Source organism: Anolis carolinensis, unplaced genomic scaffold, assembly GCF_035594765.1.
Source record: "Anolis carolinensis isolate JA03-04 unplaced genomic scaffold, rAnoCar3.1.pri scaffold_9, whole genome shotgun sequence".
In the NCBI taxonomy this organism is placed as follows: domain Eukaryota; kingdom Metazoa; phylum Chordata; class Lepidosauria; order Squamata; family Dactyloidae; genus Anolis; species Anolis carolinensis.
In genome coordinates, this window is record NW_026943820.1 from 9,872,533 (window position 1) to 9,900,403 (window position 27,871).

Below are 27,871 nucleotides of genomic sequence, written 5' to 3' on the forward strand. Positions count from 1 at the left end.
ATCCTGAAGTTTTCAAAAGTATTTTTAAGAAAAGAAAAGAGAACACCCAAGAAGACATCCCCCTGCTTCCTCAAACCCAGTGAGGCCTGAGCATGTTCAGTTGCTAGGAATTCTATGGGAGATTTGAATAAACAAAGAAATGAGCTGTAAATGTAATAATCTGTATTCAGGGATCCCCTGAGGCTTGATGTTTATTTCAAGGCTTCCTTCAGGGCAAAAATATTGAAAGAAGCTGTTCTAGACCATCTAGACGTATTCCAGATACATATTGTCTTTTGAGACTGATTTTGCATTCTGTTGTATGTAAAGATTATCCTTTATCTTGAGCCGCCTTAAGTCCCCCCGGGGAGAAAGGCGGGGTAATAATGATGTAAATAAATAAATAAATATCTGAAATGCTTGGGACCAGCTTTGGAAAAAAAAGGTATTTTGGAATACCTGTATTTTCATGTACATACATAGTGAGGTAGCTTGGAGGCGGTACTTCATTCTTTTTTCATAATTTTGTACACAAAACAAAATTTGTGTACTGAAGCAAAAGTATCACTTTCTCAACCATACATTTGGACAAATTTTAGATTTTGGAATATTTTGGATTTTGGAATTCCAATTAAGGGATTCTCCATCTATATAAAGTTGGTTAGTTTATTTTTATTTTTTATTTTTAATGGCATTTTGGATAGTGTCTACTCTTGGAGTGACTGCTGGTGCAAAGCCTTTTAAGAGTGAAATTGGGAGCTTTTGACATCTCTGTAGAACTTCTTAGCAATACTTTAGAGTTTTGTTCCATTATTATTATTGTTCAAAATGGGAACAAGTAACTGTCTATATCCAAATTAGGTTTTGAACCCAAAAGTAGCTTAAACATAGGTAGAGTGAGGTGAAAATAAAAGAAGGGAGTGTAGTCTTAGTCTACCAAAGCTTATGCTACCAACTTTGTTCTCTCAGTTATCCTCTGAGTTGCTATAATATCCCTTTGTATACACCTGAAAACCAATACTGTAATATAGCCCAATGTTATCCTCATTACTGGCTTACCTAAGACAACATAGGGAATCTATTTTATAAGGGAGATTTTTAGCAACTGCACTTTGATGTCTTACAATGCACACCTAGACTTTTAGCATGAACCTTTTCATCAGCACCAGAAAAAAAAATCTTTACTGAGTTGTGGCTCAAGTAAACTAAATGAGCAAAGAAATGGGGACATAAATGGGTTTGTCATATGCAACATACTGTGCTTGCTTGTGCTTTTAAGTTACCACATACACAAGGGTTGCCTGTGTGAGGCATTCATGGCTTTGGACTATATGACCTTCAGGTGCATTTCAGAATTATGAGTCATACAGTTGGCAAGATGAATCATGTGCATTATGGAGGCTTGCCAGAATGGTCCGGCTGCAGCAGCTGTAGTTTGATGAGTAAGGGGCAATTTTCTCTCTTCTTTCATTCTTTCATTCTTTGTCAAAGAAAAGAAGGTATAGAAGATCTAGGGATATCAGTTACTCATAGGGTATTTTGAGATGAGTGTCAGAGTGCTCACTGAAGCATTTTAATTTATCATTGTGTGGGTTCCCTTCTGCATTTGTATTACGTGCATATTATGGAATCAATGTTGTGTATGTGTGCTTGATGGATAGGCCTTTTGACGTGTGTGTGAATAGTTTTGAGAATTGATATCTACAAGCATTTCTTTGGTTAGATTTCAATGGATCCGTCATTGATATACTACATTAGTCTGTTGCATTTGATGGCATAACAGGGAAGTACAGGTTGCGCATCCCATATTTGGAATTCTAAAATCCGAAATACTTCAAATAGTCCACATAGGTGGCTGACATGATGAAGTCTTTGCTTGTCTGATGGTTCAGTATACACAAACATTGTTTCGTGCACAAAATTGTTTAAAAAATTTTTGGAAAAATAATCTTCAGACTAAACGTGCATAAGGTGTCTGTGAAGCACAAATGAATGTTGTGTTTAGACTCGAGTCCCATCTCATAAGATAACTAATTATTCATATGCAAATATTCCAAAATCGGGGGGGGGGGGGGAATCAAAAACATTTCTTCCCTCTATCAGATAAAGAATGCTCAAACATGCAGGATTTTCCACTAGGTTTCTCCATCACTGTATTATGTACAAACTAGCTGTTGTGTGTTTGAAGTAGGCCATCATTCATTTGGTTGACTTGCTGCTTCTGGTATCTAAGCTTCAACGGCTACAAAATCACCTTAATTTTGCTAATATCAAGGGGAAGCCTTGATTTTACAGGAATAAGTTGATAGCGTTAAGAAACAATTTTCTTCAAGGCTTTCATGATGGTGCTCATCAGGGATCTAATTAGATTTCCTGCTGGTTTTGCCCAGAGGTGACAACTGTGTGCTATGCCATGGGTTTCATTGACTAATAATATATAGAACAAATCTTTTACTATAGTCAGCCCTAAGGTTCACTTCTAACAAAGGCTAGGCTTTTGAGACTATTGTGCTGAATTTCCTGGCTTGTCATTTATTTTTTTTAAAGATGATTTGACATTCAAAAATGATGATTCTTTATTACAGCCACCCACATATGACACGGTTTAATATAGAGATGTAATAGAAAGCAACATTTCAGTGGTGTTGCTCTGGTGATGCAAACAAGAGAAGGGAGCCATCACATTGAACGGGCTCCCACCTTATTGGCATTTTTATATCTATTAAAAATGAAACTTGTCTAATCAAGCATTTGCACACCTTAATACTCAGTTTAGTAAGATTCTTTGTCATGGTGTTGATTAGTATATTTGCATTTTAATTGTAATGAAATTATGTTTAATTGTAATTAATTCTGTGTACCATCATGAAATTTGTGAGTGAAGGACAGAATATAAGTTTTCAAGGCATCCTGAACCTTTAAATAAATTATTTCTAGTAAGGATAGGGTACTTGTATATATTTCTGCATAGGCTGAAAGATTTTTTTGACAATTAATTGACCCAAAACCCTACCTATCACAGTTAGGAAGTTCTTAATGTTCAGATGGAATCTCCTCTCCTGTCATTTGAACTCATTGCTCCATTGAGTCCTAGTCTCCAAGACAGTAGAAAACAAGCCTGCTCCTTCTTTGTGGCATCCTTTCAAATATTTAAACATGGCGAACATGTCTTATCCTTCTCATCCGCTCCTCATAGGAATTCATGGTCTCCAGACCTTTGATAATTTAAATTGCCCTCCTTTGGATCGCTTCCGTCTTAGAGTTAATATCTCTTTTAAATTGTGGTGCCCAGAACTGGACATAGTATTCCAGATGAGATGTAACCAAAGCAGAATAGAGAGACACCATAACTTCCCTTGGTCTAGACACTATTATCCTTTTGATGCAGCCCCAAATCCCATTGACTATTTTAGCTGCTGAATCACATTATTAGCTCATGTTCAACTTGTTGTCTACTAAGATTTATACATGAGTCAGTGCTGGAACAGGGACCTAGGGTGAAGGTGATAACATGAGAGGGAGAAAAAGGAATCTTCCTTTCCATTCTTCCTCACCCTTCCCACCACCCCCCCACCACCACCACCACCCCCCCACACCCCGTCTGAGTGGTGTTCAGTAGCAGTCTAAAGGATGCAGTATGTTCAACATTTGGAACATTTGAGGTGGTGGCCATTTTTATTGAGAGGCTTATTGCATAAGTGTCTCTGCAGAGAGACTGTGTTGGCCATTCTTAATAGAGGCTTAATTTAAAAACCTGTTTGCGTGTCATAGAATAGGATTGAAAACTTGTTCAGTTGTGCAGGCCATGTTCAAAATCATACATGGTTTTATCTCTTGGTGTTCTAATGGGTCCCAAATCTTCAAGAGCAAAACCATATTTTAGTTGAGAATATCCTAAAAGGGCGGAGAAGGAGAAAATACTTTTGAAGATCTACCCTACTATTATTTGTTAAGTGCAGCCTCTGTCCCAAAATGTTGACAATTGGTTTGGAAGATATTTGTCCTTTCTGTAAAAACCATTTGAATGAAATATCCAAAGATGGTTACTAAAGGTGCACAGGCTTTGGTTGAAAATTCTAATGTACACATGAATTTGGCTTCTGTTTTATACATGTAAAATGAAGTAATTGAAGTGCACATTTCCACTGGTAGAGCAACATATTAAAATATGACGTTGTCCCTGTACTTGCAATTATATGGACCACTTCATATGTTACGGATTTCAATATCCCATCTATATGTAAACCTCAAGGTGCATCTACACTGAAGAATAAATGCATCTTGACAGCATTTTAGCTGACATGACTCAATGCTATGGAATCATGTGTCTTCTCTGCTAAATAATGCTGGTTCCTCACCAAATTGCAACTGCTATGATTCCATAGCATTGATCCATGACAGTTAAAGTGATGTCAAACTGCATTAATTCTCAGTGTCAAGATCTCATCAATGCACCTGTATGTAGATTGAGTTCATTTCTCCCACATTAGCTGTGACATCCATTTTTCGCAGAAGTATGTAGTCTTGCTCTGTCATAGTCAACATAAGGCTATATCTTTAAATTTTCCATGATCACAATCTGCCAGGTTACAGAACAGCATCATTTTTGTGTATGTTATATCTGCAAATAAGGTTTGATGTTGTTTGCTGGTAAAATCTGCAAGCTCAATAAATTGCCATTTAATTGTAGTATTATTCTTTATTTGTTGAATGGGTACATCACCTCTAATAGAATTTTATCTAGTTATTTTAGTTATTTTATCTAGAATTGGTTCAGTCAGCCCCTGTCGCTACTCATAATTATCTTCCTGTGCCCAGCCATGTTTACTGGTTTTTTTGACATGTAATAATTGCAGTAAATGAATAAGGCCAAAGCTTGGGGAGAGGAGGTTGTGAAATTACAGCGGATTCTATTCTAAAGCAATTCTCTCACTGCTGCATGGTATATAATTATCAAATCTGCATTATGTAAAGTGTGCATCTGAGGACATCTCTTTATCTGAATTTGGGTTTGATTGTAATCGCATTGCGATTATTGTGAGATTACATTGAAAAGCAGCCCTTGTCAGTTTTTAAATATGGAAAATTATATGTATTTGCAGCTCTCTGATTAAAACCAGATGGAATGATATTAATATTGCTACTTTTTCGGTAACCTTTTGAACGTAAACTCAGAAATAATTAGCACTCTTGCATTAAGAATATAATTTTCTTTACAATTCAGCAGTCATTATTAGTTCTTACTGAAGAAATGGTTTCTGTATTTCTTTTTCTGAATTGCATTGAAAATTGTATGGGCATACTTGATCTGGACCATACACAAAACAATTTTTATATATTTATACTGAGTATTTCATGGGTCAAATACTTTTAGGCGTATATGTAGATTTTTTCCTATTGCTGTCAATTCTTTATTAAAATATAACAATAATAAATTATATTTCCAGAGCAGGAAATGTAATTTTAATATTTGGTCCAACTTCACCGCAGAATTGCTGTAACACTGACATTAAAATGGAGGGAAATGATAGTGTCACCCTTTATGCATAGGTTTATCATTGTACTTTGTTTCCAAACAGAAAACTTATTATTACTCTGGGTAAAAAGCAAAAGCGAAAAAATGAGTCTTCGGATGAAATGTCTGATGCTAAGCAGCCTCCTCAGCAGTCATTCAAAGATGAGACTTCTCAGGTATTTAGAATCACCACTTTGAGAATACGTGCTTTAAACCATTGGTCCCTCCCCACGACCTATACCTGTCACACAACAAAGCTTTGTAAATAGTGGGCAGAACATTATTTCAGCTATATGCCATTCCATTTTAGAAAAGAAGATCAAATCGACAAGTTAAAAGGAAGAAATATGCAGAAGAAGGTGAAGGAAAGCAATCAGAAGAGGAGGCCAAAGCCTCTGTGAAAATCAAAAAGTCTTCTGCTCTTCTACCTGCTGAACAGCCTTTACAATTATTTGTGGTAAGCAGAGCTGTTTTTATAGACATTTTGGCAGGCGGCCATCTATGCTTAATTTAAAAAGTTGCACATGTGCATCTGGACTTATTAAAAGGCAATATGGGTTCACAATTACAAACTATTTGCCATTAAATGGCCATCTATACTGTGTGGCTTTGGTAGAAGCAACATCTCCATGTTGCACTACATTGTTGGCTGCCTGAATCATCATCTCCAATGCTGCACTTATGTGGCCGATGCATGGCTTCTGTACCTTGATTCAATAGCCTAACCTACTCATCATCCAAGAGCCAGAAGTGTAGAGATCTTTGGGGAAGTCCATTAAAATTAGATTCTACATAAGCCTCACTGAAAGAGCTATGTATGATCGGCACATTGTACACATGGAAGCTTTTCTCTCATGTGGGAATTCAATGGAGCATTTGCCACTTGTATTCTCTGTGCAGTGCTTTCTCCTTCAGCAAAGTAAAAAAAGAGTTTACTGGGAGCTTGCAGGAAGACTTGCTCTTGTGAGATTTGAAGGGCTTCCTGTCTGATTGGAACCCCAAACCAAAAGGGATAGATTTCTCTCTCGTCTAAACCCTGCCACCATTTCAGTTTAGGTAATGAAGGGACTGTGTACCAAATGTGGTCCAGATCCATCAAGCCATGTAGGAGCTTTTGAGGTACAAACAAACATATGCACATACACATTTTCACTTTTATTTATATAGATAGCAATGCCTCTGACTGTGTTGGTCATGAAACAATTAGAATTTGTGCTAAAAGAAAATACAATTCTACAGCATCTAATTGTGCTGTTGTGTAATCTGTACTCTAGACAAGCTGCCACTGTCAGCGCTGAATATGATGAAACAGGATGGTTTTCAGTTGGCAAGGAGCTGAGATGAGGGTATATTTTAATATTCTATCTGTTTAATTTATATACAAAATGTATCATATGGAAAGCAGGATTAAACTTGCAGAGAGGAGATGTGAAAATAGGAGAAAGAAATATCAGTGGTTTAAGATACATAGATGGTAATCATAATACAAGTAGAAAATATCAAAGATTCAATGTATCTGATGTTGAAGCAATACAGTGGAAAAGCAGGGTTACTATTGAATCTTAGGAAAATAAAATAATGACATCAGAAGATTTCCATAAGTTAGAAGTCGATGATGAAGACATCAGAATAGGGAAAGGTTTTATATACCTTGTCTCTTGTCATAACTCAGAATAGAGACTGTAGTCAAGAAATCAGAAAAATAATAAGACTTGGAAGGACAGCTGTGAAGGAAGTAAATAAGATCCTCAAGTGTTCAAATGTATTGAATGCCAAAGTTAGGATCTTCTATAGTGCGGTATTAAAGCTTCTGTGTTTGGATGTGACAACCTAACAGTGACGAAAGCTGACAAGAATAAATAAGTTATTAAAATTGGATGATGGAGGAGAATTCTATGGATATCCCAGACTGCCAAAAATACCAAGAAATGATCCCAGAGCACATCAAGCCTGGACTTCCACTAGAAGCTAGGATGAATAAACTGGGACATGGCATGTATTTTGGACAGGATATGTGATGATGTGAAAAGAGGATAATGCTTGGCATAGTAGGAGGCAATTGGAAAAGAGGGAGGTCACGTTATAAGTGGATAGATTCAGTCAATGAATCTGAGTGTGGAAGATCTCAACATAGATGTTAATAAGAGTCGGTTGAGGGTCAGATGTTTATGTGTCTTCAGATGTTCATGTAGACTTATGGCAACCACAGGGATTTTATAGGTTTTTCTTAGGTAAGGAATTCTTAAAGGTGGTTTTCCCAGGATTGGCACAATTTGAAGCCAGCTTGACAACAAATGCAAAATCAGTAAATCTAAATAATTTCTGTTAACAAGTTGAATGTTATCAGTGTTTTTACCTGATAAAAACAGTAATGAAACTGCATTGTGTTAGTCCTAGAGGCAAAATAATTTTCTGTTCCAAGGTTATAGGAATTAACGGGTTCTTAAATATGGGGTACTTATTCTTTTTTTAAAAAGTCAGTCCATATTTTTATCATATCTCATTATCTACCAAACTCCTGATTTGTGAATTGACTTTGTTTCCTGCTGCTTCTACAGGAGAATCCAAGCGAAGAAGATGCAGCCATTGTAGATAAAATTTTATCTTCCAGAATTGTAAAGAAAGAAGTGAGTAAATATATTATCGGGGGGGGGGGGGGGTAAAGAAAGAAATAAATCCTCTAACAAAAGACTGTGCTGCTTTTTCAGATTCCCGGGGGAGTGGCAGTGGAAGTAGAGGAATTTTTTGTTAAATACAAAAACTAGTAAGTATTCTGTTGAGCTTCTATTTACATTGCAGAATGTCTTCCAGTTTAGTGTTTCTTAAGCATGATTCCAAGAGCTGCATGGAAGCAATCTGTTTGAGCTTTGATTAAACGCTTTCATAGTGCAAGCAAGGTTTCATTACTAAGATTTCAAATCCAGTAGGCTGCTTTTGATACAACATGGGTCTGGGCCTCTTCTGTATATGAAGAGATATAATACAGCAAAAGTGATTAGCAAATCGAAAATAGGAAGTTGAGATTCTGCTTGTTCATCACGACCAAAACTGAGCTTTCATGCTTATATATGTAGCATAAGAGGGTAAGTGTAGCTAGGCATACATATATATCAGGCATAGGCAAACTTGGGCCCTCCACGTGTTTTGGATTTCAACTCCCACAATTCCTAACAGCCAACAGGCTGTTAGGAATTGTGGGAGTTGAAGTCCAAAACACTTGGAGGGCTCAAGTTTGCCTATGCCTGATATATAAGCATAAGATAACAAATTCACACAAAAGCATGTAGAAGAGAGCCCGTAATGTGAATCTGTGTCCTGTGGTTTGTGTAATCATCATCTGGGCCTCAAACTGGTTCCAGAATTGTCTGTGTAATCATCTACACAGTGAAACCACTTTCTTCAATGTCAGTTTGAAACTGCATTAAATGATTAATGTAGATGTGTCCTCAATGAAGCATCCAGTGCTAGGATGAGAATGTCCTGTTTTTATTTTGGGCTCATGACTTTTTGCTTTCGTTCTCAACTTCAGGACCAGGAAAAGAAATGTTCTAAATAAAACTCACTCTCCTGCAACAATATATAAAGGAACCACTTTAACTGTCATGGGTCAATACTGTGATATTTGGGGAATTGTTGTTTGGTGAGGAGGGACTAGCATTCTTTGGCAGAGAAGGCTGAAGACCTAAAAACTCCAGCTTTCATGACTCCATAGCATTGAACCACTACTGTTAAAGTGATGTTCAAACTGCATAGATGTAAACCTGAGGGAAGGGAACTGTGAAATCAACAATGTAGGACTTTTTACAATCTATGTGAGATTGTGAACATGTGAACATACCCTACTCTTTTAGCTCCTACCTCCACTGCGAATGGGCTACAGAGCAACAGCTCCTAAAGGACAAAAGAATCCAGCAGAAAATCAAACGTTTCAAGCTGAGGCAAGCACAAAGGGCACATTTCTTTGCAGACGTGAGTATAAGAAACCAAACCAAAACCATACTTACACTAATATAAATTTTCAATATGAAAAACGACATATATTTCAGTGTGTTATCCTGTTCCACATCTCATGTTGTGTATCTTTTTCTTTGTTTTTGCATTCAGATTGTATTAGTGAAATTTTAACTTTAAAAATAGTTCTATACTAATATTTACTCTTGCAGTTCTGACCATTTTTATTCTTTCTAGCTTGATATTGCTAGTAAATCTTTTTTTTAAATTAATATTTATATTCTAGAAGTCAACTTCGCCCCAGTATTATCTAAGCCAGTTAAGTCATTATAAACATAATATAAAAAGCATATTCAATTTCAGATGGAGGAAGAACTTTTTAATCCTGATTATATTGAAGTAGACCGAGTGTTAGAAGTCTCCTTCTGTGAAGATAAGGACACTGGAGAGGTATGTGTTTATCTAAGATGAGTAAGTCACAAATCTCACAAAACTCTTGTCAAGATCAAGAAAGTATCTTTAAAGTATTGCATGTCTGTGTCAATCTGTTCAAACCATAAGCTGCAAAAGTGGAGCAGAACTTTTAAATTTTAAATCAACAATTTACATCTTCAATATATGATCTCTGTATATATTAAAAGTCTTAAAGACCAAAGTAAAAGGAAGGGAAAGGCCAGCCACAGATTAATCAGGAAAGAAAGAAAAGAATAGATAAATTTTGAAAATACTGTAAATGTCAGGTTCAGAGCAATGCAGTTCAGATGAAATCAGCATAATTTAAGTGTTTACATGACACTATTTATATATTTGGGCTACAAGGATGAATTGCTCTTATTAATTTTAGCTGTTATGGGGATCGGGAACGGCCCATCCGTTCAACATAATGGCATCTTAGAATTCTTCAAGTTAAATGGAAGTCTGGTAATTTGTTCTTTTTTTCCGCCTCCGCAGCCTGTTACTTACTATTTAGTAAAGTGGTGCTCATTACCCTATGAAGATAGCACCTGGGAGCTGAAAGAAGATGTAGATCAAGGGAAAATAGAAGAGTTTGAACAATTGCAAGCAAAAAGGCCAGATTCGAGGCGATTGGTAAGGATATTTAAAAAGTGCAGGCCATAGAAGTGTATCAGATAATTTAAGACAACTCAATAATATATATATATTAACCACAGTTTAAAGATAATGAAATAAACTGTTTATTTTTAATAGGTGGCAAACTGAGGAATGTTTTTTTTTTCTGGCATGTTCTAACTTTTCTGGTCTGTTCTAACTTGTTGCACATGCTTTCATGTCAAGCTGCTTTGAGTCCCCTTTGGGGAGATAAAGTGGTGTATAAAAAATACATTATTATATATAATCTCTTCACATAGAAAGAGGGTCAAATATCTCATTTGAAAACATTTTTCTTTGATTTCTAAGGAACGACCTCCCCCTAATTCATGGAAGAAAATAGAACAGTCCAGGGATTATAAAAATGGCAACCAACTCAGGGAATACCAACTGGAAGGACTCAACTGGCTCCTCTTCAATTGGTATAATAGGTACATGCTCCGTTTTTGGAAAATGGGCCTTTCAGTAATGTTAGTCACAATGAATGTGTTTATCCTCCTTGTATTTTTCTTATGCTAAATGATGAGCATCCTGAGATTATGTTGTTTTATAGGCCTGCTAACAAGTAATTTCCTGTTTGTAGGCAAAATTGCATTTTAGCCGATGAAATGGGCCTCGGGAAAACTATCCAATCCATAACCTTCCTCTTTGAAATCCTTCTGACTGGTATCAAAGGGCCCTTCCTGATCATCGCCCCGCTTTCCACCATCGCTAACTGGGAAAGAGAGTTTCGCACTTGGACCGACCTTAATGTTGTGGTGTATCATGGGAGCATGATCAGCAGGCAGATGATACAGCAGTATGAGATGTATTTCAGGGATTCACAGGTAACATTCTGCATTAGATTTTAAGCAGCAAACCATTACAAACAGGGCAAATTGATTTGTATACATAGTGGCTTGTCATTTCTTTAATGGCTTTTTAAAACCCAATTTTTTAAATCTGAAAATCAACCATTACTATGCTTAAAAATCTGCAGATTTGGCAGCCTGCAATGTGTATATGGGAATATTGTTAGGTTTTGTATCCTGTTTATGGGTGTTTATGTTTCACTTAGTTGTTCATGGAATGTTGTTTCTATGTGTGTATGATTTTTCAGGAGTTGATCAATATATTATTTAACATATCAATACCCTGCTCCCACGGCTGAAGGAGCAATACAGTTATCCTAGCATCACCTATAGATATTAATCCAGAATTGGTGGTCTTACAATATTGGGACAAATAGGTCTGTGTCCACTTTGCTATCTTCTAGGGCCGAATCATTAGAGGCACATACAAGTTCCAGGCCATAATCACCACTTTTGAAATGATTCTCGGTGGCTGTCCAGAACTCAATGCAATCGAATGGCGGTGCATTATTATTGATGAAGCACATCGATTGAAGAACAAAAACTGCAAACTTTTAGAAGGACTCAAACTTATGAATCTTGTGAGTTTCCTGAAATAATGAGAGAATGATTCTCTTTCTTGACATGTGAATAAAGTTAAGGAATTACAGGAAAAGAGATTGTTAAAGTGACAATATTTGAGAAAGCATTTGATTTTGCCTTGAGTGGCTTGTTTATTCATTCTCATGCAGTTTCTCCCTTCTACCTGAATTTTTATAACTTATTGAGTGATTTCTGATTAAATACATATATCACTTACAAATCAGGGCGAGGGAGTGTTCCTGCTGCCTTTTTTTGGCTGCTAATTTTGTAACAATGCCTTAGATGAAATCATGGCTTGCCAAAGGGCTAATCTCTTCTGAAATAGAAACTCAGCGTCTTCTTTGTGTCCACAGCATATCATTTATTCTGTGGTTTGCATTCCAAACATATGTTGTAATATTGTTTTTCTTACTTTACGATTCTAATCAAATCCATTGAAAATAATAACAAAACCTGAATTCTAGTGAAGTGCAATGTACATTTTCCATAGGAGCACAAAGTACTGCTGACAGGCACTCCGTTGCAAAATACTGTTGAAGAACTTTTCAGCCTTCTTCACTTCCTTGAACCATTACGCTTCCCAGCAGAATCTACATTCATGCAAGAATTTGGGGACCTTAAAACAGAAGAGCAGGTATTAGAACTTTTCTTAACATGTTTCTGGAAGTGCATCAAAAATTAAAACTGTTTATCATGGCAAAATAAACTTCTCAGTGTATAATAGTCAATTAAATCTCTCCCTCTGAAGGCATGCCAAGGCAAATCAATTTTTTATTTACCCTTTTTGCTGCTATGTTTCATTTTGTAAAATAAAATAGTGCTATAATTCACTGTAATTTCAGTAGAATAATGTAGAAAATCCTTTGCGGAGAAGTATGTAAATCATGTACTTGATATGCATTTGAACTTGTGAAGAATCGTAGCTAATTAAGGAAGGATAACTGTGTTGGATATGGTCCAAAGAGCTACTTAAGTGCACAAAGAATTTCGGCAAAACATGAGAGAGGGCAGGATTGTGTGCCTCTGTTTGTGTGTGTGTGTGTTTAACAGTGCTTCTTTGGATGCCAAACCTCTATAACATCAGAAGCACCTTTTGAAATTTTGAATGTCAAAAAATTGCTATTGATATTATAGAAGTTTTGAAGCTTTCCACTGCTGTTCAGGGAAGACAAGACTAAATAATTTGCAATATTCGCATGGTGGATCTTTGGCTCTTGCCTTTCAGTGAAAAGAATTTTTCTGCATGTCTCAGCTTTCAAGACCACGTTCTCTGCTTTGAATGCTGCCTCTTACATTTTACTAAGAGCATAACTGAGTCAATCAAAATGGAGAATAGCTCTGTAACAACATAACATTATGGTCAAGATGCTGAATTGCATGTATAGGGTTTAAGCCTCTGCCCACACAAATTCCATTGGGATGTCTTACAGTTTTGTAGAAGGTGGCAATCCTCGTGGAAGAGCACACCTCCATAGCAGGAGTTGTGTACTGAAGCAGCAGGCAGCTGAGTAATGAAAATATGCCACTTGCTAGATCCCCATTGAGTGGATATTTAGTGACAATCTAGAAAGAGTGATATCCCTTTCATTATCTAGCTGTAAAACTGTAACATACTCTCTGAAGAGCTGGGAAACTGATGGCCTTTTGCATCGCCAGGCTCCAAAACTGTAGCTGGCCTCTGCTTGGCCTTTAGACCATGGTTATTAATCTCTCAGAATCACTAAATGAGTATGGTATATGCTCTCCATTAGAAAGATTGTCTTCCTATAAGTGAAAGAGTTTTGAAAGAAAGTATTTAAGACCTCCTTCCATTTCTGTAGGATGACATATGCTAGTCAGTTTATATCACCAAATGATTAATTACCACCTTGTTTGTCAGGAACACTCTGATGCATTTAAATTTTTTAAAAGCTTTAATAAATGCCATCACTTAAATAGGTCAGTCTCTTTTTCTTATTTAGAGTCAAGCTAACTTGGTGCCATTGTACTGAAGTGGTTCAATAGCTTGTGAACAGTTCTTGTTATAGAGGGTTCTCATTTGTTGATTGTTTCTTTTGTTGCATCCAGGTGCAAAAGCTGCAAGCTATCCTGAAACCAATGATGCTAAGAAGACTCAAAGAAGATGTAGAGAAGAAGTTGGCTCCAAAACAAGAAACCATAATCGAAGTGGAATTAACGAACATCCAGAAAAAGTATTATCGTGCGATTTTAGAGAAAAACTTCGCATTTTTGTCCAAAGGAGCCGGGCAAGCCAATGTACCGAACTTAGTTAACACTATGATGGAACTCAGGAAATGTTGCAATCATCCATATCTTATTAAAGGTAAATGTAGAACCACTGGAGTAAAACCAATGTCATTTTTAACTAGACTAAAATCTGTCAAATGAAGAGGACTTGCTAGTATGTCCTGCATATTACAGATTTCAGTCAATTTTTCTAGTTGGGATTTGAATTAAGTCTATAATATATCGCTACTTGAAGCTTTGTTATTGTGTCATAAAACATCTTAAAATTTGGTAGAGTCATAATTAGAATTAATTCATTCAAGATAACCATTAAAAAGATATCTCCTACAATCCAGCACTTAATGTGTTTCATTAGGTTTTAGTGGGAAACTTTTTGACAACATTTTAAATTTTTACTTTGCCCATAAATTGATAGTAGTTAATGTGAGATGTATTACTATGAAAAGTGTTAAGCTGAAAGCAGAGGAGAATCTGGCTATAATTATAGCCTAATGCAGTTTGTGGAGTAAGAAGCAGTGCAGCTTAGGTCAAATGGGTATAAAATATGAGTGTGTTTGAAAAAAAGGAAGCAAAGGGCACTCATTTTATCTGACATGCTTTCTCTGACAGGTGCTGAAGAAAAAATCTTAGGAGAGTTTAGGGAGACCTATAATCCATCCGCTCCTGACTTCCATCTACAAGCAATGATCCAGTCTGCAGGGAAATTGGTCCTCATTGATAAACTTCTTCCAAAAATGAAATCAGGGGGCCATAAGGTGCTGATTTTTTCTCAGATGGTCCGCTGCCTTGATATCCTTGAAGATTACCTTATACACAAAAGGTATTGTGTTATTCGTATTACAAATGTCAGAGGTTATGGCATCTTTTGTGATTCATCTATTGACCAAGCACTAAGCATTAAAGTGCATGAAAATTAGCCCTTAATAATCAATTTTGCACTTTAGTCCAGCACAGCTGGCATTTCGTTCCTCATGTAGCCAGTGCCTTAAGCTCAAGGTTTAGGTAACAATACAGAATTAATTTTTAAATAGATATTCTAGTGGACTGTAAGAATACAGTTACTTTCTACACTAGGTAAAGGAAAACCACAAGAATATACATTTCTGAGCATTAACATGACCGACAAATGTGGTTTGCTATGTATTATTAACATGTTAGATATTATATTACAGATTTGTTTCTCTATGTAACTATTTGGAGATTTAGTGACTGTGAAGCACATCACTATTCATTACAGAATTGATGCTTATAGTCATCATGTCTAATATAATAGTGGTGGTTCAGAAGAGCGTAGTCCTTCCTGAGCGCTCATGTAACGCAAGGACAGATGGAGTTTCCTTCTTAAGAGCCCTGAAAGTGAAGTGGCTTGACGCTGCCCTTTGATTTGGATTGTCAATGCTGATGTATTGCATATGTTACAAAATGCATGACTCCGGGAGCATGGCTGCCTGCCAAATGCCTGAGGGCTACTGGATTATATCTACTGTGCATTTTTATGGCTGATTAGCAGGGAAGAAAATGTATGACAAGTCTGGCTCCCGAACGAACGGCAACACTACTTTGTAACCTGCTTATCACACAGACACACACAACTATTAACATACTAGGAAAAGCACACAAGTGTATATGTGTATATATATGTGTGTGTGTATATACATGAAATAATCAGACTGATACAAGACTCCTTATACAAAAATGGACACCTTATTTTAATTCACTCGGAACAACGTATATTGAAAAATATTATATGCACTTTCTGGAAGGAATTGAGCTTAGTAGGATTTGAACAGTTTTACAGTGCAATCAAATGCATAATTATTAAGAAGAAAGTCTTAATCACAATGGGGTTTGCATCCAAACATATAGGATTACAACCTGACTAATTACGGCTGTTTTTCATGATTGCAATTATAATTGACAGAAAGATACATCTCTTCCTAAAATGCGCTATGGGGACCACCTCATAGCTTCTTGGTCAGACAAGAAAAAATTACTTATTCTTATCTGCTTATAACTGTATCTGACCATTTTTTGTGGGAACGGATAGAGCAATGCTTCGTGTTATGTTTGCATTTATTGTCTTTTGGATGGTAAAAAATCATCTGAAAATCATTATAATAGTCTGTGACAGATGCGGTTTTAAAATTACAGTTTGCAAAATCGGCAGTTATCTGGCCTATGAATCTCAAAGTGCAGGTTTAAACATTTGGTGATGAAAGAGTTTAAATTTGAACTCTTACACAACAATATCAATATGTGACTCTTCAAGTATCTAAGCTTCTAACATCCAAAAGAGTTGTTCTGAAATGATCTGGCTGCCTATATTTTGCTTCCATTAACATCATAATTCTTAAACATTAGTGAAATGCCAAGGATTTGCCTTAATAGTTTCCTTTTACAATCCAAAGGTACCTGTATGAGCGCATTGATGGAAGAGTGAGAGGAAACCTGCGGCAAGCTGCCATCGATCGATTCAGCAAGCCAGACTCTGATCGCTTTGTCTTCCTTCTCTGCACCAGAGCTGGTGGATTGGGCATTAATTTGACTGCGGCTGATACTTGCATCATTTTTGATTCAGACTGGAATCCTCAGAATGACTTGCAGGTAAATCGGCTTGATCAAATAGGTTTTCTGCTGATGGGCAGAAATACATACGAGAGATCTGTAGATGAGATCATTTACAGTGAGCAGGTATGAACAAGCAGGATTGCAAGCTAAATGGGTCATACAAGGACACATGCTCTCAAGCTAAAGTGTGTGCAGGCCATTTCAGGCTTTATGAATAAACAAGTTACTGCAGCTATTGAGTAAGTCAGAGCTGGCAGCTATCAGGGACTGAGGAGCCATGGAGATATTGGAGGGCCATGCATATTCCCAACAGCTTTTACTTGTTTGTTTATTGTTTTTTCTCAAAAAAAATGTTTTGTTCCCCCTAGACTCCCACATAAACACCATTCTGGGGGAATGAGGACCCTTTTGGGACTTCCCTAGTCTGTTTTAGGCCACAAGGGGCTTAAAAAATAAAATAAAACAGTTGAAATGAAGTGGGGGCATTCTAAGGGCCGAAAATGGCTATGGGGAGGATAATAGTATTCTATTAATCAATCGTATTCTATTTATGTTTATGTATGTGCCACCTTATTTGCCAGCCTCAAGAGTAAAGCTGGTTTACGTCTGTTAAAAGCAGCATAACTAAAAATAAATCAGTTTAAAGTATCACTAAAATATTCATAACTATATGCTTTTGATTGCACTTTATCCACCTTCATTGTCTTCATTTGGGTTGCCTTTCAACTTATGGTGACCCCATTAAGTTCGCAGAATTTTTCTTAGGCAAATAATGCTTAGAGAGGGTTTTGCCTGTTCTTTCCTATGAAATATATAGCCTGCATCACTTGCCAGTCCTTTAGCAGTTTCCCATCCCATCCAAGTACTAACTAGGACTGACTTAACTTCCAAGGATTGGGCAGGATACAGGATATAGTGCCTGCTTCCTTTATCCAACAAACTAGAGGGAGAAAGCAAGAGTTGTAAGGATGTGCAACCTAGATACTTTGGGTTTCTGGCAACTTGGAGAAGAAATAATCACTGGGTTTCTTTAGCTCAATTTTTTGGAGTTTTCCTTTGCAGGGTTGGGAGGAAGCTTTTCAATCTTGCCAAAAGCTCACTGAGTGCTTGCTATGTCAAACAAAATATAGATTCATATCAATTTGACATGGATTTGTTTTTTAAATGGACACAATTATAGTCTGTGTGGATGGATTTCAATTTTTTTATATTCTGCTTTTCAGAAAAAAGCTTAATGTATGGAAAATATGTTTTACCTTTATAGCTGATGTCTAGTTATTATATGAGCTGTCCAACATTAGTTTAGAACAATAGAAATTAATTCTCTATCATTTCATTAGGTTTATTCTAGGTGGAACTGATTTGGTTCTTTCTTTCGTAGGCTCAAGCTCGATGCCATAGGATTGGTCAAAACAAAGCCGTCAAAGTCTACAGGCTGATTACCCGGAACTCTTACGAAAGAGAGATGTTTGACAGAGCAAGTCTGAAGCTTGGCTTGGATAAGGCCGTTTTGCAGAGCATGAGTGGAAGAGACAATAGTGTTGGTGGCGTATGTACCTTCGTTACCCCCTCCCTTCACAATTTCTTTTCAGAAATAGGGCCCATATGGTTATTACTGTTTATGTTTGCAGACATAATTCCTGAGAAAAAGAGGACATCTTAAAACTTTAGCCTGAAGAACATGCTAGAGTTTACCCAACTCCATCAGGCCCCTATTGAAGCAAAGTTATTTGAATAGGAATGTTGGTTGTGTTAGAAATAGAACATTAGGGCTGTGCAAAAAAATCGTAAGAGGGCTGCAAGTCATAAGAGTTTTGTTAGATCTGTACTTACGATCGCATTTCGAAGACTGAGCAACGCCGTCTCCGCCATACAAACAAATGAACTCTGTAACTGTTGTATGTCTTAGTGAGTTAGCTTATTGTTTCAGCACAACAAATTCTATTGGGTATTGCAGTCAAGCATGTTAGGTCACATTCTATCCTCAGCCTATCAGGGTTGAGGAAAAGGGAGGAGCTGCTCTTGAGGTTTCCAATAAATACAGCACCCACGAGGGCTTGCTTGCCATTGCAAGGTGAGCTTGGTGGGAGAAAGGAGAGCAGCTAACAGGCAGGCAGGAAGCAAAAGCAGCAAATGAATAGCTTTAAGCTTAGTGATAGCAAGCATAGCATGTGAATAGCAGCTGAATTTGTCTGTTCAGGAAAGCTTTTCTTGCAAGGGATTCCTTTTAGGATTGCCACAGCCAGGCTTAGGATTCTTTTAGGTTTATTTTCCTTTGTGTGTGTGTGTGTGTGTGTGTATGTATGTTTGTGGGGGGGGGGGGCATCTGTGATTCATTTTGTGGTTTTTCCTTTTTATTGTTTTGTTTTTATTTGGCAAAATTTAAAACTTTCCTAAAAATTGATGGATCTTTTGGAAAGTTGGTAGGAATTATATCCTCTTCTGTCATTGAGGATAAATTCTAGGAGGTACCTCTTTTGGTTTGTTTTTTTAATGGGCAAAACTTTAAAAATTCCCTAAAATCATTGGATGTGTGATCATTCTGAAATTTAGCAGGAAGGATGCCTTGGTTATGTTGTGTCATAAATTTGAGGGGATAGGTCATGTAGGCTTTAAAAAAATAAATCTTGTTTTTTAAAACTTCAAAAATATCCTAAAAATCAGTGGATGCACAAAACATTTTGAAACTTGGGGAAGGGGCTTATAGCCCTAAAACTGAGGGAGATAGGAGCCCCGTTAGTGTCCTTATTGGTATGAATGGGCAAATAACTTAATGAAAAGGTAACAAAATTTTTGGAATTCCATAATAGATCCGACTTGAACTCCTTACAATTTTTCCAAAATATTTTAGAATCAAAACAAGGGTCACAAATGTTAAGACAAACAAAGCAGTTTTTTTAGTCGTGCACATCCTTTTATAATATGTACATTTTGGACTTTGACTCCTGCTATTCAGAATACAGATGGCAATCCTTGATTACAATCTGCTGCTGATGATGATGATGATGATTATTATTATTATTACTCGTACTCCGCTTTTTCTCTCTAAAAAGAGACATGTCTAAAAAGAGACATATGTGATACCCGATTACAGGGGAAAATACTGATGTATTACAGAACTGCAAATTTAACAAATTATATATGTCCAAAATTGAACAGTGCAAGTCTAATGTTTCTGGTGTTTTATGGTAAATAGTCTGTACAATTGATCAATAAACTGTAGCCCTAGTGTGACTAAGACAATCAGCAGAACCATTTAGTGAGCATTCGTTTTCAAACCCTTATTGTACGCAGATCCAACAGCTATCCAAAAAAGAAATAGAGGATTTGCTTCGAAGAGGGGCGTACGGTGCCATCATGGATGAAGAAGACGAGGGCTCTAAATTCTGCGAAGAAGATATTGATCAGATCTTACAGCGTCGCACAAAAACCATAACAATTGAATCAGAGGGGAGGGGTTCCACCTTTGCTAAGGTATTTACAGTTTGCAACTAGCTTGTCTTTTATTTATGCCACATTAATATAGAATATTGCAGAAGATTTTACTTAGATGTGTGTCAATAGTGTTGGGACAGAATTCTAGATACTTTCCTTTAAATGGAATTTAAGTCTTACCAGCACTCTTAATGTTGTTGCAGGCTAGTTTTGTTGCTTCTGGAAACAGGACAGACATTTCTTTAGATGATCCAAACTTCTGGCAGAAATGGGCCAAAAAAGCAGAAATAGACCTTGATGCCATCAGTGGTAGAGTAAGTATATGCTTATGTGTTTGTAGTAGTAAACTTGCAAGTTAATTTTCATTGCTTTAGGAGTCTTAGTTGGTTTTTTAGTAAGTAAAGTTATGTTGACCAAATTTTCACTGCTATAAAATCAAATTAAGTTCTCCAGATAGCAGTATCCTAACTGCAGTTGCTACATTTGATAGCTTAGTGTTTGCTTTAAACTTTGGAAATATTTAATTCTGTTCTTCCAAATATTGGTTATCTTTATATAGAACAGCCTGGTTATCGACACTCCCAGGATTAGAAAGCAGACAAGACCTTTTAGCGCCACAAAGGATGAGCTTGCAGAGTTGTCTGACATTGAAAGCGAAGGGGATGAAAAGCCCAAACTTCGGAGGCCTTGTGACCGCTCCAACGGATACGGAAGAACAGAATGCTTTCGAGTGGAGAAAAATCTACTAGTTTATGGGTAAAAATGCCTTTAGTTTCTTAGTTTGGCTCATGCCTTATTTTGTACAGATTACTGTGATATAGTGTTGATGCTGTGTTATTGTTACAATGCATTGCTTTGTGATACTGTATTATTACAGATTTTAAAATCAAATTATCTATGAAAATATGGATTATTTGGGAGAAAATTGCAGAATAAGGAGTCATTTTATTTTATGAATAGTCCCATTAGAAAATCCATAAGGATATGGGTGAACTACAACTTCCATCATCCTGGGTCCCATTTCCCTCCAAACTCCACCAGAAATTAAAGTTGGTTATGTTGGGTCTGTGTGCCGAGTTTGGTCCTGAACTACAGTCCTCGCTGGATATGGATGAACTACAACTCCCATCATTCTAGGACAATCCCCCAAACTCCACCAGTATTTTAAGTCAGTCATGGTGGGTAGTTATATACATATTTTGAATATATAGATAGTAGATAATATTTAGAATTTTAGTTATAAAGTTGCAAGATATGTCATAATATGTGTAAGTAATTAAAACAGAAGTCAGAATCAGACTTTGGCAGTCCTTAGATTATTTATAACTAAAGAAACTTATGAGATAGCAAACTAATATCCTAAAGTATTCGTTTGCATAAAGTTGTGATTTTACCTCTTATATTTGTGTATAAAACCTGATACATACACAATATGACAAGAACCCTGCCTAATTTTTGACTAAAATATACCAACTAGTCATCTTAGTGGCAAAAACAAAATATACACTTAACAAAACTTTGATTTTTCAGATTTAGTTGACTATACCTCCTAGTCTCCTAATTGTTTGTCATGCTATCTCAGCTTGACTATTGTAATTCTTTGCGAGTAAACCAGTGCACCAGTCTTTGTAAGGATTGTGGCATTTTTGTTCAAAATGTTGAAGCAAAGTATTGAATTTTAACCAGGTGGGGTCGTTGGAGAGAGATTTTGTCCCACGGACGCTTCAAGAGGCAACTGAACGAACAGGACGTGGAAATAATCTGCCGAGCCCTTCTAGCATATTGCCTTGTTCACTACCGAGGAGATGAAAAAATCAAAAGTTTTATATGGGATCTAATTACACCAACTGAGGACGGGCAAACACGAGAGCTACAGAATCACCTAGGTAAGCATCCAAGCCAATAATCTTAGTTAAAGTTGACTTAAAGCGAATTAATGTTAGGGTAAAGGCAGTCTTGAAAATCACTAAAACTATGTCCCATGAGATAGAATGAGGCCAAGATCATAACATACGTATTTGTTTGTGTCCTTTGTGATTCAAAATTTGAATCATACTTCTCTGCATATCCTAGTTTCAGAAACTTCTATAATATTAGTGATATTTCAGGCAAAAAAAATCATTGTTGACAGCATTGGGAAATTGTTCTTTAGAGTTGTGAGCTTCAGAAGACAAATTGGCTTCTGAAAGGGATAAAATAGAATTCTGTATATTTTCCATTCTTATTCTGTTTAGTGACCAATTTTTGATCAATTTTTTAGTCTTGAGAAGAAAATCAGTGAGGGGAGGCCTTGAGTTCAATGACAGAGTAAAAAGAAAAACTTACATAGTCTTCTCTACTCAGTTCGAAGCTGTATATTTCTTGTATTTGAGAAAGGAAGAGAATAATGGAACTACGGTATAGTTGCATGAATTCTTTAATACTTTGAGTTCTAGAGGGAAGCTGTCTCTTCAGCTTTCTTCAAACCAAGAATCATATTTTGAAACAAGGCTTTATCTAAAATTGAATCTAGTAAACTATGCTTATACATTGGATATTTATTTTACACAGGCTTGTCAGCCCCTGTCCCCCGGGGTCGGAAAGGAAAGAAAGTTAAGACTCAGGCCAGCACTTTTGACATACATAAAGCAGAATGGCTTCGGAAATATAATCCAGAGCATTTGTTGCAAGATGACGGCTATAAAAAACATATAAAACACCACTGCAATAAGTAAGTAGCAGTATAAATAACTTGGGCTAGCAGAAGCTTGTGAAAATCTGTTGGGAGTGTGGTTTTAGAATACGCCTGTGAGAAGTACAAATAAATTACCTTACTAAAAGCTAATAGGCTTCGGCAACGTTGACCTAAATAAGATGTAGTCCACTACAAATCTAATTCTAAACTTGTCTTGGTATTTATATGCATGCAGTCCCCAAATAATAATAATAATAATAATAAAACTTTATTTATACCCCTCCACCATCTCTCCAACGGGGACTCGGGGCGGCTTACATGGGGCCATGCCCAGGACAATACAATATAGCAAAATATAAAAACAACATATCATAATACAGTTAAACAATACAATAAATAATCATATACAGTACAATACAAAATCAAAAAAAGCAATATAACAGGGCAGTAGGTTCTGTAAGATAGGTTCTGTAAGTCTGTTAAGTTGAATTTGTACGTAAGTCAGTTGAAACAGGTACATTTTTAAGTGTGACTTCAGCCAGATAGATAGCTAGAGAGATAGATATATAGATAGTTTTGGATAGCATAGGGAAGGGGTAAAACCCCTGTGGGGATTTCTTTGCTGTCTGTGCCCCAGTCCAGGAGACTTTCCCTCACTTTCTGTCCCTGTGATAATTGGATTTTGAAAAATTTGGCTTGTTGTGGAAACAAGGATTGGAGATAAAGCTTCAGTGGAGACATCTTTTCCCCATAATAACTCTTTCAGGAGTGAATTTTCCTTCCCAAAGGTAGATTTCTCTCATTTCCTGTTGTCTCAACCCCAATATTAACTATGAGTTGTCTGTAAGTTGGATATTTGTAACTCAGGGACTACCTGTGATACATTCCCGAGAGAGCGGGGTGGATCTGTGACTTTTTAAGTAAGTGTCGACGACTCTATTAGGAAAAAACTGCATGTGGCAGGAACCTCAAAATGGTACCCCACCTCTCTTCTCAAAGCCCCAAAACTAGTGTGGACATAAACACTTGAGCACTTTTCTTATTCTTGCAGGAGATATTGAGCAGCCATTGAACACACATTTTTAGCAAGTTGGGGCTTCAAGAATGTGGCAAATAGGGTCCAGAAGAATGTATCTTAAAAGAGCACTATTTTAAGGATCCTCACAGTTCAAAGTATTAAGAGGTTGGCCTGAAAGAGAATACTTACAAGTACACTTGGGATTAATGCTAACCATCCATAGCTCTGGCCCACTTTTTCACTTGCCTTTACTTTCTAAAGGGGATACATTTATCCATGAGAATGGAAAGGAATAGTAAACTCTGCCTAAATGACTACCACATTAAGTTCATGGTCTGATTTTTCTATTCAAATAATATTAAGCCAGGATCAAAAGGAATGCCTGGCCAAAATGTGTTTAGATATGCTTTTCTTAATAGCAGCATCATCTTTCCCCCTTCTCCAATGTATTTCAAAAGCATTTTCTAGATGAAGGAAATGAAAAGGTAACACAGGGCAAGGCAAAGGTTTTGCAACAAGAAGGGAAACAATCTTCAAAAGAAGCAAAGAAGCAACAGAAGCAAAGAATGAACAGTCAAAAATCTTTCACAACTGTAACTTGTGAAACAAGTCGTGAGACATGAAGAAAAGCCTCTCCTGCTGAATTTAAGAACATGGGAAGCCAAGGCATAAATGCTCATCCAATATCCAGAATTGGTTCAAATACTATAACAATGCTGAAAATATTTTTCACATGGCTAATGTGAAAATACCTGGAATAGTTTCCCAGGTGGATTGGCTAGTAATTCCCCAGCCTAGCAGTATCACATCCATTTAACTATTCCAGATGTTATCATATCTATGAAAAAATCTGTTCTCATCAGCAGCTGCACCACAATCTTAACATAGAAATTCAGGGATGGTTAAGACAGAGATTCTTAAGATCCATCAAAGCCAGCACAACATAAACTTTGTACAAGATGTCCTTACCCCATGATTTTATATTTTATTGTAAATTTGTTGATAAATTATGTCAGAATAGTGCAAAGCATGCTATAATGCAGCCTGGATTAAATTTTGAAGAATTAATCTTCTATGTCTTCACATTTAGAGTTTTACTTCGAGTTCGAATGCTGTATTACTTGAAGCAAGAAGTCATTGGTAGTGAATGCCATAAGGTTTTTGAAGGAGTTGATGCCAGGTAAGTCTATTAGGGGTCGTTCCTCTTCACTTTTGTTGGCTATGAAGTAAAGCTATACTTCAATATTATTGCACTTGGTTCATTTTGAATTGGATTTGTGACTATTTAAATCAAGGAGTCGTTCTCTATTCACGGAGACAACTCTTTCCCCATTCTTTCGGTGTGAATGGGAAATGAAAAAGACAAATGGGCCTTGTAATGGGCGGCCTTAACGTCTGCTCTCTCGGTCAACATTTCAGTGAAATCGATATTTGGATCCCGGAGCCAGACCATTCGGAGGTGCCAGCAGAGTGGTGGGATACAGAAGCAGACAAGTCTTTGCTCATTGGAGTTTTTAAACATGGTAATTACACAATTTGCTTTTCAAATGACAACTGAATCATCTTTGGAGATGGTATTCACAGGATGATCACTTTTTCAGGTTATGAAAAGTACAACACCATCAGAGCAGATGCAGCTCTCTGCTTTTTGGAAAGAGTCGGGAAACCAGATGACAAAGCAGTTGCAGCTGAACAAAGAGCAAATGATTACATGGATGGGTAGGTTTGTTTGGGGTTTTTTTAAAAATCACTGTTTAGAACAAGTTATTTTTCTTAAACGAGATAAATGGTGTTAACCAACCAAATAAAGTTCAGCCCTTTTCATCACCATCATTTTGTATCATTTGTTTAAATGTCTTTGATTTGAATCAGGAAGAAAAGAGACATCATTGATTTAAACTTGGTACTACTTCTAGGCAGAGTTACTGAAGATGCTTGTACATCTTGCCACCAAACAATATTAATATGTGGATAGAATATTGTTTGTTATCAGGCATGAACAAGGTCCAACCCTTTAGAGCAGTGGTTCTCAACCTGTGGGTCCCCAGATGTTTTGGCCTTCAACTCCCAGAAATCCTAACAGCTGGTAAACTGGCTGGGATTTCTGGGAGTTGTAAAACAAAAACCTGGGGATCCACATGTTGAGAACCACTGCTCTAGATGATGATGATGATGATGATGATACATGTATATATGCGTATAACATAGATACTATTGGGTGGTATACGAAGACTATATCAGTCTTGAGAAGTATAGACAGTAAGCTCTAGTAAATAAATAAAGCTTTTATAAACATAATTTATTGGTAATAGAGTTATAATCCTGTAAATTACTCATATTTAATATATTATAAGCTACAAAGACAACAGTGTGAATGAAATAAATCAGGCTTTAAAGAATCATCAAGTGGTTAAAACCAAAATGTCTATTCCTTGTGGCAGTTGTTTCTCCAACCATGAAATTATGTTGTTACTTTTCATTGGAAAGATAAAAATGAGACATATTTGATTGACAAATGCTTAATGTGTGTTTTGCAGTGATGTCGAAGACCCGGAGTATAAGCCAGCCCCAGCATTGTTTAAAGATGATATAGAGGTAATGCTATTTTGTTTCGTTTTTTAAATTTGTCATTAATTTGCTTTTTTATAGTTGAGAACAAATCTCACAGAAGTATTTTATTGTACTGTCCTGTGGCTCAGGATATTTTATCTCTAGGGTTAACACAGTAGTTTTTTGAATTGTTTCTTAGAAACTTTACTTCTTAACTGTCTTACTTTATTTTAAGAGCCTCTTAATTTAAAAAGGGAGTTGTCAGTAATCCGTATTTAAGATGAATTGTTACTATTTTTAGAGTATATGCTCAATTGCTGTGGCTTAGGCTGTTTCCGAATCATGTCTTGGATCATTCTAGGGTTTTCTTCATTTGTTTTGTTTCTTAGGATGATGCCTCATCACCAGGGGATCTTATAATCACGGATGGAGGTAAAGCCCCACAATTTAGGTTGTTGCTTTGTGAATGTCATTCTAGATTAGAGCAAGTTTGCATTTAGTTTGGAACAAAATCCATTTTGATTATTGCTTAATTGTAGATGGTCAGATGATTGAAGGGGACAAGCTTTACTGGCCAACTCAGTCTGCTTTGACAACTCGCTTGCGACGCTTAATAACTGCATATCAGCGTACCAGTAAGAACAGGCAGATCCAGCAGATCCAACCAGCTTTTCCCGTTCAGGCCTGTGTGATACAGACTCCATACGAAGAGGCTGCTCTGAATCCCAAAATGGTTGCCAAAATTGAAAGACAGCAAAGGTCTGTTTAGGCTCACAGTATGAGGTTAAATACTTACCATTATTCACAAAAATCCCTTTTACTTTTGGATTGTTTGGGAAAACTCAATTATATGTCTGTCTCCCTTCTTGATGTTCAATTTAGGTGGACAAGGAGAGAAGAAGCCGATTTCTACCGAGTTGTTTCCACCTTTGGTGTCGTGTTTGATCCTGACAGAGCCCAGTTTGACTGGACAAAGTTTAGAGCCATGGCTAGGCTGCATAAGAAAACGGATGAGAGTTTAGAGAAATACTTATATGCATTTATGGCCATGTGCAGAAGGGTTTGTCGCCTGCCTTCAAAAGATGGTACGTTACATATATAAATTGTTTTTTAGAAATTCATGAAAGAAAGGAAACATAGAGATGACAGAAGTTCAAATACACATATCTGTAAAGTGCTGTGTTAGATTGTTCTTTGAATGTGGTAGACACCTTTATTAAGAAAAATTGTTCCCACCAGTTAGGATTTGAGCTGCTTTGAGTCTCCTTTGTGGAGAGAAAAAGCGGGGTATAAATAATAATAATCACCATCATATGTTTAATACTCGATTTCCTCAAACAGCAGCTTAGTTCCCATAATCTTACTTCCCAAAATCTTCACAATAAGAGATT

The 27,871-nt window shown here is 36.7% G+C and overlaps 1 protein-coding gene across 8 annotated transcripts in view; it reads left to right on the top strand.

Annotated features, from left to right (window-relative positions):
* chd9 (chromodomain helicase DNA binding protein 9) overlaps window positions 1–27,871 on the top strand; it is a 71,998-nt gene that overhangs the window by 28,124 nt on the left and 16,003 nt on the right. For 7 of the 8 annotated variants that reach the window (XM_062961839.1, XM_062961838.1, XM_062961841.1 and 4 more), the window contains 27 exons: window positions 5,559–5,670; window positions 5,805–5,951; window positions 8,053–8,121; window positions 8,203–8,258; window positions 9,346–9,463; window positions 9,809–9,895; window positions 10,397–10,534; window positions 10,865–10,986; window positions 11,139–11,382; window positions 11,811–11,987; window positions 12,479–12,622; window positions 14,056–14,311; window positions 14,845–15,055; window positions 16,644–16,839; window positions 18,185–18,352; window positions 20,098–20,277; window positions 20,442–20,552; window positions 20,798–20,994; window positions 21,925–22,124; window positions 22,789–22,948; window positions 25,021–25,110; window positions 25,350–25,453; window positions 25,532–25,649; window positions 26,468–26,525; window positions 26,870–26,912; window positions 27,020–27,239; window positions 27,363–27,565. In XM_062961839.1, the coding sequence (XP_062817909.1) occupies window positions 5,559–5,670; window positions 5,805–5,951; window positions 8,053–8,121; window positions 8,203–8,258; window positions 9,346–9,463; window positions 9,809–9,895; window positions 10,397–10,534; window positions 10,865–10,986; window positions 11,139–11,382; window positions 11,811–11,987; window positions 12,479–12,622; window positions 14,056–14,311; window positions 14,845–15,055; window positions 16,644–16,839; window positions 18,185–18,352; window positions 20,098–20,277; window positions 20,442–20,552; window positions 20,798–20,994; window positions 21,925–22,124; window positions 22,789–22,948; window positions 25,021–25,110; window positions 25,350–25,453; window positions 25,532–25,649; window positions 26,468–26,525; window positions 26,870–26,912; window positions 27,020–27,239; window positions 27,363–27,565 (3,929 nt within the window). The remainder of the gene's footprint in view (window positions 1–5,558; window positions 5,671–5,804; window positions 5,952–8,052; window positions 8,122–8,202; window positions 8,259–9,345; window positions 9,464–9,808; window positions 9,896–10,396; window positions 10,535–10,864; window positions 10,987–11,138; window positions 11,383–11,810; window positions 11,988–12,478; window positions 12,623–14,055; window positions 14,312–14,844; window positions 15,056–16,643; window positions 16,840–18,184; window positions 18,353–20,097; window positions 20,278–20,441; window positions 20,553–20,797; window positions 20,995–21,924; window positions 22,125–22,788; window positions 22,949–25,020; window positions 25,111–25,349; window positions 25,454–25,531; window positions 25,650–26,467; window positions 26,526–26,869; window positions 26,913–27,019; window positions 27,240–27,362; window positions 27,566–27,871) is intronic. The other variant, XM_062961840.1, reaches the window with a different exon arrangement.